Source organism: Acinonyx jubatus, chromosome C1 (assembly GCF_027475565.1).
Source record: "Acinonyx jubatus isolate Ajub_Pintada_27869175 chromosome C1, VMU_Ajub_asm_v1.0, whole genome shotgun sequence".
Lineage (NCBI taxonomy): Eukaryota > Metazoa > Chordata > Mammalia > Carnivora > Felidae > Acinonyx > Acinonyx jubatus.
The window spans coordinates 145,809,131-145,821,992 of NC_069381.1; the positions used below are offsets into that span (position 1 = coordinate 145,809,131).

General features: G+C 36.3%; 1 protein-coding gene across 10 annotated transcripts in view; it reads left to right on the forward strand.

The window, feature by feature from the left end:
• PKP4 (plakophilin 4) overlaps positions 1 to 12,862 on the forward strand; it is a 236,744-nt gene that overhangs the window by 152,887 nt on the left and 70,995 nt on the right. For all 10 annotated transcript variants that reach the window (XM_053215098.1, XM_053215104.1, XM_053215101.1 and 7 more), the window contains one exon: positions 7,853 to 7,887. In XM_053215098.1, the coding sequence (XP_053071073.1) occupies positions 7,853 to 7,887 (35 nt within the window). The remainder of the gene's footprint in view (positions 1 to 7,852; positions 7,888 to 12,862) is intronic.

Consider the following 12,862-nt stretch of genomic DNA (forward strand, 5'->3'; position numbering starts at 1 on the left):
GGAAGTTTGTTTTAAATTTATCTTGTAATACTCCCAAGTAGAGACTAAAACTTAAGAATCATTAGTAGTTATTTTGCCAGATTTCTGGGGTAGAAAATCCTAGGTACATATTAGGAAATACGAAGTGACCTGGGAACTGTGGAGCCCAGAGTCCATATCTAAGAAGATTATGATGCATTTCATTAAAAAGCAATTTGTAATGCCTAAAGGATAACAAGGTGCTAAGTAATTGCAATATGAATTCATTGCCAGAAAATAAAAACCCAAATAAACCACTTTCCTTTTTATTTTATTTTATTTTATTTTATTTTATTTTATTTTATTTTACTTTATTTTATTTTATCTTATTTTTATTTTTAGAGGAGAGCAAGTGGAGGACAGGGGCCAAGGGAGAGAGGGAGAAAGAGAATCTTAAGCAGGCTCCACAGGCCTGACATGGGGCCTGATCCCACGACCCTGGGATTGTGATCTGAGCTGAAACAAGAGTCGGACACTCAATCAACTGAGCCATGCAGGCACCCCTCTTTTTTCTTTTCTTTTCTTTTTTTTTTTTTTTTAGAGATTTACTTATTTTTGAAAGCGAGCACAAGCATTAAGGGACACAGAGGAGGGGACAGAAGATCTGAGTGGGTTCTATGCTAACAGCAGCAAGCTTAATGCAGGGCTTGAATTCACAAGCCCTGAGATCATGACCTGAGCCAAAATCAAGAGTTGGTCACCCAACCGGTTGGGCCACCTAGGTGCCCTCCACCCCTCCGCTGTTTTCTTTTTAATCCAGAAATGGACCTCGGAATCAATTAACATTAGACATAAATATTAGAGCAACAGATTATAAAGGAAATTATAACAAACTAATAGAGAGTCACCAGAAGTTTTCACAATGGATTTAGAATCCAGGAGACCTACATACTTGCTAATAGAATAACACCAATTAGTAGAATAATAAAGCCAGTTTGGGATATATAACCGAATATAATATTGGGATATTCACCAATAACAAGTGAAAAGTTGAAAGTTGATTTTTAAAATAAGCGCATCATTAATTGAAATAAGACAATAATGAATTGTTAGAGAAAGATACTCAGTTTGGAATTTATTTAAGCAACTGAGATGTCATCTGTAAACGTGATAATTTTTGAATTCAGGAGTTTACATGTACAGAAGAAATACAGAACTTTTCTATGAGACTCAGAACTTATACTCAGAACTCAAAGTAGTAAAACTAATAGTAAAAATAGTCAATGAACATATGATTAATGTGTGTTCGTCTGTTAATTACCTCTGTTCAGTAAAGGAAGGTCACCTAAGAATCATTTTTAAAACATTGTGGAAGAATATGTTGTAATAGTGAAATAAATAGATGATATAATGCTACCAAATTGGGATGATTTAAATAACCATTTGAAGACAGTGTCATAATACAAAAGGGAGAAATGTTTTATTTGGACATGTAGAATATTATGTTGGTGGTCTCCCAAACTGGCTGATTATTAGCCCTTTACAATTTTTGATCCATGGGAATTGAAGTGAACTCTAGAATTTGGCAATACATTTCATATTGCTATATCTCTCTCCCACTGGAGCCTTCATGTTCCGGTTTCCACCTGAGTGGTCCCAATACTAATTTACCTTCTCTTGCTAGGTGAGTAGAAGGAGAGCTAGATCTTGTTGTTTTTTGTTGTAAAAGACAAATGTTTCACACTTTGGGTTGTTATAGATAGGTGAATGCTTCTTCCTTCAAACACTACTGGGCCCATCAGAGTCCTCTCTTAAAGGTTTCTGTCTTTAAGAACAGCCTTTCCAAAGTCTCTTGACACCTTCTTGCCTTTGGGCATGTGATCCACTGGAGGTGTCACAAAAGTACCGTAATGAGTAATTATAAGACAGTCCAGCATTGGAAGACAAGGACTTTGCAAATGAAGTTTCTAATGATGTCTGGCACTCAAGTAGATAATCAGATATTTATTAATTGGATTCATGTTATGTATACAATAAACATCTTTACTATAATAGAGCCAAATCAAGGTGGGGGAATTCTGATCCCTTCATAGAATAATTGAAATAATTTCTGGGGCACCTGGGTGACTCAGTCGATTAAGGATCCGACTCTGGCTCAGGTCATGATCTCATGGTTTATGAGTTCAAACCCCACATCAGGCTGACAGCTCAGAGCCTGGAGCCTGCTTCGGATTCTGTGCTTCTCTCTCTCTGTCTCTGTCTCTCTCTCTCTCTCAAAAATAAACATTTAAAAAATTAGTAAAAGAATTTCTAAAATCACATAGACTTAGCCTTGAAAAGAAGAATCCAAAGAGCTAAGATTAAGATCAGCTATCTACTCAATGCTAGCTAGTTGATACAGACAGAATTAAAACACAAACTTTACCCTCAAGAAGATGGTCATAGTTTGGTAGTTGAAGCAGGTAAACAACTACTACAATTAAAATCATACAAAAAGACCTAAAATTGAGATAGGTTACTGGGCACATTGTTCACTTAAAGGAGGATGTGATCAAATTTCATTGAATTCTTTTTGTTATTATTAATTCTTGAAGGATAATTGGTGATCATCAGGGAGAATGCTGTAAAGAGTACATAGTCTAGACAGTGGCACACACCCATACTCTTATAAGCAAAAGTCTCAAATAATTCATTACAGTGATTCCTCTCCATTAATACAAGTGAAGTTTACCTTCGTATTGACTATACTCAAATTTTAAACTATTAATGAGGGTTCTATATATACACATATGTACGTGTGTGTGTGTAAAATTTCTTAAGGTGATTTTTTTTCTATTCCCCTTCTCCCACTTTGCCCATCCTCCACCCTCCTCCCCTCTGGCGACCATCAGTTTGTTTTCCATATTTATAGTCTGTTTCTGCTTTTTGTTTCTTTGTTTTGTTTTTTTAGATTCCATATATAAGTGAAATCATATGGTATTTGTCTTTCTCAGACTCTCTTCACTTAGCATAATACTTCTAGGTTCATCCATGTTGTCACACATGGCAAGCTCTCTTTTTTTTTTTTATAGCTGAATAATATTCCTTTGTGTATTTATACTCCATATTTTCTTTATCTCTCGATGGTCATTTGGGCTGCTTCCATAACTAACTACTGTAAATAATGCTGCAATAAACATAGGGGAATATATATGTTTTCAAATTAGTGTTTTTATTTTCTTTGGGTTAAGTACCCAGGAGAGGAATTACCGAGTCATATAGTGGTTCTGTTAATTTTTTGAGGAACCTCCATCCTGTTTTTCATAATGGCTGTACCAATTTACATTCCTACCAGTAGTGCATGAGGGTTACTTCTTCTCCACATCTTCCCTAACACTTGTTATTTGTCTTTTTTTTTTCTTTTCATTCTAGCCATTCTGGCAGATATAAGGTTTTATTTTGATGGTGATGTTGAACATCTTTTCACATATCTGTTGGCCATCTGGATGTCTTCTTTGGAAAAATGTCTATTTGAGTTCTGTGCCCATTTTAATCAGCTTATATGGGTTTGGTTTTTTTTGTTGTTTTTTTGTTTTTTTTTTTTTTTTGGTGTTGAGTTGTGTAAGTTTTCTCTTTATTTTGCATGTTAATCCCTTATCAGATACATCATTTGCAGACCTCTCCTTCCATTCAGGAAGTTACCTTTTTGTCTTATTGTTGGTTGCCTTCACTGTTAATACAGAGAATTTGTTTTCCATAAAACAAAGCAGTAAGTTTTGCAGTTTGACCACGTTCTAGTCTCAGGCTGAGGCCTGACTTTCTTTTCAACAGAAAAATGACTCTGGGGTTCTATTCAATTCAGTGAGTAATGATAGTAGCCTGCACTACTACTAATGGAAAGAACCCCATCTAGGCCTAGGAGAGAGAGAGAGAAATGACATGCTAACATTACTCTATGTGGCTCCATCAAATTCTCTACTGTCCCCTCCACTACTGTTTATCTACTAGTGTCCATTAACACAGGCTAGCCCACATCAGAAATAGGAGAATTGGAAGGAAATTGGGTGCAGACTTAAGTATACTATTTTTCAAAAAAATTTCTGTTATTAAGTGATATGGAGTAAAGTTTATTAGCGTATTCAATTTCATGGGTGTATAACATATATGTTGTAACAGGTTACCTGCATTGGCCACTCTAGAATTTGTGTAATTCTGAAAGAGCTTCCAGACTGTGTTTCCGCACATTCTATCCCCAAAATTGCACTGGAAGCATGAAGCAGCACGGTATGTGGGGGAACTGCAAGTAATTAGAAGTGCCTGGAATGTAGGTTTGTGTGGAAAAGGGCAGACTAGAAGAACCAGGGTGGTGGAGGGCCGTCAGGGGCATACCGAGATGTTTGAGCTGTTTCCTCTGTGGGTCTGTTATGCATTAGCATCACGAGAGTGATGTCAGATATCCGAGGGTTTGAAAAATCACTGCAGTGGCAGTGTGGAAGAGAGCCTGGAAGGATGATCCAGCCACAACACACTGAGAGGATGAAGGCCCGAACTGTGTCTGTGGTAGCAGGGATGAATTCAAAAGGTGTATGTTTTAAGTGGCTGCTGTGTGCCTGGGACTATCTTAGTTTCTGGAAGTACATCTGTGAATAAGGCAGACTTTCCTGCCCTCATGGAGGTTGCACACTAGTGGGTGGAAAACAATAAAATGATTCCGTGCTCTTCACTTTGAGTGACTAGGTGGTAATGATTAGGGGTTTTGAAGACATTGTGCAACCATACACATCTAGCAAAGATATTTTTGCATCCATTTATGTCTGCGAAATGAAAAATAAAACATTTAATTTTACAATGATTTACTACATATATTTTTATAACATTACGAGGAAGGCATGGTGTCTGCTTTAAAACAAAACTAATATTGTCCACATTAAAACGAACAGCCTTGATTTACTCATTTGCTAATGAACTTCTAATTGTTCACTGTGTGACTCCACAGTCTCAGACTTAAGAATTTCATTCTAGAAGGTTGTTGATAATTAAGCTATTAGAAATTGTGAATGCATCTTTCCACTGAAACAAAGTTAACCTGGCCTGGATGATTCAGTTCTTGTATTTTAAAATGTGTTTTACATTCCAGGGGAAGCTCCTAGGACACGAGTCACTTGGAATCTTAGGATAAGAAAGGGAATAGGATGGAATCATTTGTGGACACAGTGCCTATGGACACGTTGTAGACAGTGCAAGTGGGCAAGTGTTTCTAGGATTAGATGGTTGGAGAGAGGAAGGGAAGAAGAGAGAAGAAGCCTACATGTCTAACATGGGGGCCACCTCTAATTGTTCTGAGAAAAGCAGGTTATGTTCAGTGACTTAAAATAGCATTTCAGAATTGCACATATTTATTGTCTGATCCCCGAATCCCAGAACGATTTGAGAATCATTTAAAGTGAATGATTCAAGAGAAAATTCACCATTCTGAATAACATGCTGTGACCAGTTATAACAGAATTGTAAGATTAGTGTGAAGTAATTTGGCTGAACACACAGGTCTTCAAAAAAAATACCATGGAAATTTTCGCTTGTTTTTGATCCTAATATTAGCTTATTTTCCTAATGATTTTTATCTTTTACCTAAAAAAGAGAAAAATATTAACTGAGACTTCCTGTTGCCTTCACTTCACCTAGGAATGGCTTATTGTATTTTGATGATCAAAGGCCTTTTCAGCAGTAAAAAAGCTGTTTGCCTAACCGAGGCTACTGCAATTTTCTACCTAGAATGGACGAGAATAAGTTGCCTGCTTGATCACTTATATATACCTGATCAGTCAGGACAGTTAAGAACTTGATATTCTACCCAATCTGTTGTAACAACAACATATATTAAGCATCTGCTATGTGTGAGATAGTATGACAGGCACTTGACATTAAAAAGATGAGCAAAATAGCCACAACCCTTGCCCAATTTGAGAAATCAACCTGAATTATATTCTGTTATCTATAATTATAAGAATAAAAAATCTTGTGAAAGTATTTCATTAAAGTTTATGTAAGTTTCATACTCAGAAGATAATAATTTTCATGATATTATTCCCAAGAAACTTGAGGTACGTTAAACAATTCTAGATGGCAGTTTTTAATTTATCACATATTTTAATATTGGCAAAAGTATGAACATTTTGAAAGGAACACAGTTGGGTAATATCAACCTCAGTATTTAGAAAACTAATTTAGATGATAGAGTGAAATAAAAACAGATTTAAGAGAAGTTGAAATTCAGTGTAGGGAACCACTTTTGGAGTCACAGAATGTAATAACCTTCCCTTAGGAGCAAGAAGACAAATGTGCCCTAACTCGTATCTGACCAAATGTTCATCTTTTCCTGTCCCATCAGTCCCTTCTGAAATCAGGTAGGAGTGCAGCAGATAAAGGAACATCAACAGAGTAATAGAGATATGCGTTCACTGGGGGCATGCCCCTCCCCTGCTTGCTGCTAGTTCAAGGTCCCAGAATGTAAACTGCTAGGGCTCTGACCAAAGTAAAGGCAAATCACACACAAAGTTGAAGTTCAGGGAGTTCTTATTAAATCTAGAGTTTCATTAACCACTTTATGAATTGGGGAAATAACAGGGGGTTAACAAGAACTTTAAATCTGAGAACTATAGCACTAAAAACACTGCTCCCTTCTTCTGTTCCATGTCCTGTATTTTATAGTGTTTCCTTAAGTCCAAAGTCACACACCTTTTCCTTAAATTTAATAAACACCCTAAAAATAAATCAATATGTGCATTTTTCCTGATTTCAAAAAAGCACAAATGTTTAAGAAGGAAAAAAAAAAAGACATTTTAATTGTACCCCACAGAAGTAACTGCTAACACTTGGGTTTTTATTTTTCCAGACTTCTTTCCTTCTAGGCATATTGTGTGTGTGTGTGTGTGTGTGTGTGTGTGTGTGTGTGTGTGTTTACATGTTTAATGGAAAAATGAGATCGCAAGCCGTTCTGCCGTATACACTAGTGAAAGGCCCTGACTTTGGAATCAGACCATCCTGGGTTTGAATCCCAGCCAATTCTGGTTACTAGCATAAGATTTTGACCAGTTTCTTTACCTGTAAAATAAGGATGATGATGTATCTTTTCAGAAGGTTGTTGTGGACAATAAAAAGGAGATAATATATGTAAAGTGCTTCATCACGAGTTTAATAAATGCTTCATAATCCAGCCTCTTGTTCCTGTGTTCTACTTCACTGTCCCCTTAGCACCATGCTTCGCTGTATTTGGCAATTAGTTTTGAGAGAGAGAGAGACAGAGGCACAAGCAGGGGAGGGGCAGGGGCAGAGAGACAAGCATCCAAAACAGGCTCTAGGTTCCGAGCTGTCAGCACAGAGCCCAACATGGGGCTCAAACCCAGGAACCATGAAATCATGACCTGAACCGAAGTCAGAGGCGTAACTCACTGAGCCACTCAGGTGCCCCTAAAACCTTATATAAGGTTAACATCCAGCTCAAACTAACCAATAAATTTTGTGTCGATTATAGTTTCTAGACATTTATGTTTGTATGTGTGTATGTATTTATTTTTAGTTTCTGGGGCTTTTAACAGGAATTAGAATGAAGTTTTTAACAGCCTTTTGGGTCCTTTTTAATGTGTTGTAGTCAATGTATACATGTATAATAAGTTCTTTGTATATAACGTATATGTTCTTTTTAACGTATATGTAGTTTTCATATCACAAAAAGCAACATAATACATAAGTACCATGAATATCATGCATAGTTGTGCTATTTTATTTGTCTTACCCAAGAAGAATCTTATATCACTTTATAATTTGCCTTAATCTCCAAGTAGAACTAGTTTCATCCCAAATTGATATGGAAGCTTAAATATGTCTAAATATTTCATTTTTTCCCTTTTTTCTCTAGCTCAACTGAGAAGTCATTTCCTTGGAGATCAACAGGTATGAGTTTTTATCATACAAAAAATATTTCTTATGTTTTGCACACACAAAAAGAGCATTCATATAGCTTGCTTTCTCAGTTTACTGCCTCTTGTAGTGACACTCCTGAGCTCCTTCACTTTCAAATAGTTCTTACTTTGCTTGATTCGTTTGAACATTGTTGAGTAGACTTAAAGATATCAGCTATAAAGAAAGTTAAAGCACTGGACATCAGCATATCAATGTTATCACCACTGGACATTTTTAATATCGGCACATATCATCTGAATATTTTCTTTTCTATCATAAGAAAGTACAGGGATGCCCTCACAAAAGTTCCTGCATAATCTGGGAAAGTTGATCTGTAAATCATTTATATAAATCAAGATTTTTCCTTTCGTAGTGTTTCCCGCACTCAAGAGTTGCCTGAAACATTCATATCCTTTATGTATCTAGATGCAGACTATATGGTAGCTTCTAATAGAATCCAGAAGCTTCTAATATAATTTCCTTATTTTTCTTTTCACTCCAAATTCACTTCGTAGAAAGGATGAATTACATTAAGGAGAGTATCTGCCATCTTCATAAATATTTGATGACTTCATATTCAGTGTTCATTCATTAAATGTTGAGCACCTACATCACGGACCCAGTCCTATACATATTGCTGGTCATACAGTGATTGGTGCAACACGTACATGTTTCTGCATCTTCCTTGGAACTTATAACATAAAGGACCATGTTATCAATATATAAATAAAAGAATAGGCCTTGTTATCTAAATACTTTGACAATTTTTAGACAGATTTTGATCTTGAATAAAACTCAGATCACTAAATGTCTGATATCTGAGTTTACCAAAACCTGGTATTAGGATTCCAGGGTTATTTATAGTGCATACAAGGCACTCCACTGTTTTATAAGGAAGCTATTCCCAATTCCCATGAATTGTTTACTCAAGTCATAGATTAGGCAAAGACATATGAAAAGCTGCTTAACAATAAGACTCACAAACAGTAGCTTAATATAAGGAAAATCATACCATGAAATAGTATGTGGTTAGATGCCAAATGTATATTGTGTGGGAGACATTGTTGTAAATGGACAGCCTACTGCAGAGAGCGCTTTGTCACTAGGCAGCAAAAGAGAACAGAAATGTCGCATGTGAACATTTAAAACTGGTTTGAGAGATGGTAAAGTGTGCAAAGTCTAGATAGCCACATTGGGTCAAAATATAGAGATTTGTAAATACTGGTGACTTTTAACTCTCCCACAGGTCATGGAGAGTCACTGAAAATGCTTTGAGCAAAAAAGTTGCCTGATTTAAATATTCTTCAGGAGAAATAGCAGCTCTATAAACTATTAAAAAGTGATTTGAAAAATGTAAAGAAAAATACTAAGCACACAGTAGTGTGTTTCGTACTTGTTTGTGGCAAAAATTTGCCATTTCATATAAAATTCTTCTGTAAGTTTATCTTTAACAGTACATCATTAATTTATTCCAGAAATATTTCTTGAGAGCCTTAAAACAGTTGTCTAGCACATAGCTGTCAATCTTTAAAACAAATATCCTTGTCCTCTTAAGTGCTTCAGGTCTAGTGGAGGTATGTAATGCTATCCACTTGAAATTGGAGGAGGGGGGCTATAAAGGGGAACGACAGATATATGCCATATTTACTGATATCTCTATTTCTGGACATTAAGGTTGTTTCTAATTTTTTTACAATTATATATAACATTGTGGGAAACATCCCTGTACATAAAATTATATCCGTACTTTTGATTTATCGTAGGCTAGACTTTTAAAGAAAAAATATTATTTAGAGTATATGAACATTTTTAAGCCTCTTGATATGTGTAACCAAGTTGTTTGCCTGAAAAGATTATATTATTTTTCCCTCCCTTTAGGAATGTGAGGTTGAACCTCTTATACTTCCTCATTGGCATCATCGTTTTATTAAAATCTCTTATATATTGCCCTTTTTTGTTGCAGTGCGAGTGTTTGACAGGCACGAGCTTTTTGTAGACCAAGGATGATAACTATATTAGTCAGAGTCAAGTCAGGAAAACCGAGCCCATGGCAGCTAGTTGCATATGAGGGATTTGATTCAGGGAGGTTTATAGTTCAAGGGCGCATTGGAAGGTTTGGGAAACTTAAACAGCATACTCAAACGCCCATGAGACTGATCATAACCAAAGCTGCCACTGTTTCTAGGACTGAGGGGGCAATGGATTAGGTGGTTTTGTTTCCAAACTGGAGCAGTGGTGAGAAGTAGGGCAGGGGGAGATTTCCAGCATTAGCTGGAACCAGGAAGGAGATAAAGCCAAGCCAGAAATGCTGCCTAGAGCAGAGCCGGAGAACATCCTGGATCTTCTTAGTACAGTTCCGCTCCTGACACACACCATTCTGCCCCGGCTGAGCTGAGCCGAGCCGGAAAAGGCAGTTCGGTGGTTTCTAACTACCAAAAGCCAGCCAGGCAGTGTACAACTGTGTTGATTTACATATAGAGAGAATGAGCTTTGATTAGGAAGACACATAACAGAATGAAATATTTGGGGCCTTGCTGTCCTTTCTACCTCCCTCCCCTCTAGTACATTTACTCAGTGTCGTTCGACCACCATCTTCACGATTTCTAATGAGTTAAATATAGATAAGTGTGTGTGTGTGTGTGTGTGTGTGTGTGTGTGTGTGTATTGTCTGAGTTCCTCCCCAAATACTTTAACGTTAGGGAAATAACAACTCCAATAATTCATCTGTCTTCACCACAGCTACATTTGTAATTCACACCTAGTAACTATGCTTCATCCCTTACTTTTGTCAGAGTATACTCATACCAAACTCCTATTCAGATCTGGCAGGTGTTAGTTACATTTACTGACCTTGTTTTTTTTCTTTTGGGGGGAGAAGGAGTGTATTAATCTTCACACACTACAATCACAACTGCTATTTACTCCACTTTCTATTATTTTAACTATAATAACGTTACTTGTGTGCTTTCTTAAATTTGCCTACGTTTCAGCCACAGTTATGACATTTAAGTTGTAACCATGGCAATAAGCTACAAAAATAAGGGTAGAAAACTGAAATTTGATTGTATGCATAAAGGAGTAAAATCTGATTTGTTTCATGTTTCTTTTTCTAAGTAGTGATAGATATCTTTAGAAGTTTGATTGCAAGTAAATAATGGCATAAAATGTCAGTTTTGCTGCTTTTTCTGTTAAGTTTAACTCTTATCTTCTCTTTACCACATTGCATGCAGAAATACTAAATGTAGTATAAAAATCCTCTCATTTTTAGAATTTGGTAGTCCTGACCAGAATAAGGGCAGGGGTGGCTTAAAATTTGATAGATAGATAGATAGATAGATAGATAGATAGATAGATAGATAGATAGATAGATAGGGGTAGTCTTTGTCTTTGACTAGATCTTGACAAAAGTAACATCTTTGTTCAATTTTCTTGGTTTCCTAAATAAGAAAGGATTACATGAAAAGATTTAGGATTAAAAGTCTCTTATTGTTCCTCATTTTTCTTCAATATTTTGAACATTTTGTTGCAGACAATTGCTCTACCTTTATATACATATTACAAACTTGAGTTGAAAAGCTTGGAACTTAAAAATTTGCCTTTTAGCAGTGAGGTGAATTGTTAACAGGGCAATGGTTTGATCACTACCTGGGAGAGATCCCTGCCTACTCTGGTGTTTTCAGGATGTTACACATTCTGTTGAAATGCCAGAACCCGAGACCAGCTGCTGAATTTTGTTTTTAAATAGCTGACTTACTGCAGAGTCATTTTCTAAGGAAGAGCTCAGGATGCCCTAGGCTGAAAAGATTTCCATTTCTTTATGATTCAGTTCAGCAGAATCCCTGTTTGTTTGCTCGGGTTGGTTGGTCCTTTGGTCTGACAGTTGTTTGGTTGATTTTTGTATGAGGGATAGTAGGCTGTATGAAAGTAAAAAGCCAAAGCTTTTTAAGTTTGGGGCTCAAAGAGATTACTTCCCAAAACACAAGGAAGAACCATCCCCTCTACAATTTTCTCAGGCTGGTTGGGAAGGAGTCTTAAAGAGAAGCTTCCCCAGAAGTAATAAAGTTGTTTTGAAGTATTTATGCTTTATTGTTATCTTGCTTTTCTGTTCCCCTCTCTTCATTATCCCATATTTTCTAGCTTACCAGTGTTACATATCTACTCTCTATAAACATAAAATGCGCATCCTTTTGTCTTTTATGAAGAGAGTCTATCATTTTGTTTTGGCTCTGTCTTTTCCTTATAGCCTTGCATTTCTTATAACCTTGTGTTTTTTGTTTTTTTATGTACGTTCCACTAAAGAGCAGTGAGGAGGGAATGTTGTCTTAATGTTCCTTTCTGTTTTCTCTTTTATTAGCGTTCCATTTTTCCATTGTTCACATCTTCACCTCTCTTAAAGTTTGATGCATTTGTACAATCTCTTATGTTCTGCCAAAATTTGAGGTAGGTTTTAAGAACACATACAATAAGATAGAAAATAAACACCATAATCATAAACATATATGATAGAATAATAGGTAAAAGCCGGAGGAAAGTGAGAATACAAATATATGCACATGTGATTATAATTCTTCTTGATGGAAAATATTATGCAAAATAGCCTTTAAAGAAAAGAAAGGAGGTGGAACCTTGGGCTTCTCTTTTAAGAAAAAGCACACCAATTCTCTCTCTCTTTCTCTCTCTCTCTCTCTCTCTCTCTCACACACACACACACACACACACACAAAAGATACATAGTTTGTGTTGCCCACCAGAAAGAAGCTGTTGAAGCCATAAATTGAGTCCTTTTGTCAAAGTGTTCATTGGCTGTTACTTAAATCCTCCAGCCACATCCTGTAAAGTGAATTGTGCCACAAGTCACAATTTCACAGTTTTTCTGTTCCAGGAAAAAAATACTAGAGTCTAGGCAGTTTCCAGTTTTAGTACTTATGTGTAAAATGAGGGGAAGGGAGCAGCATGGCATCAGCCT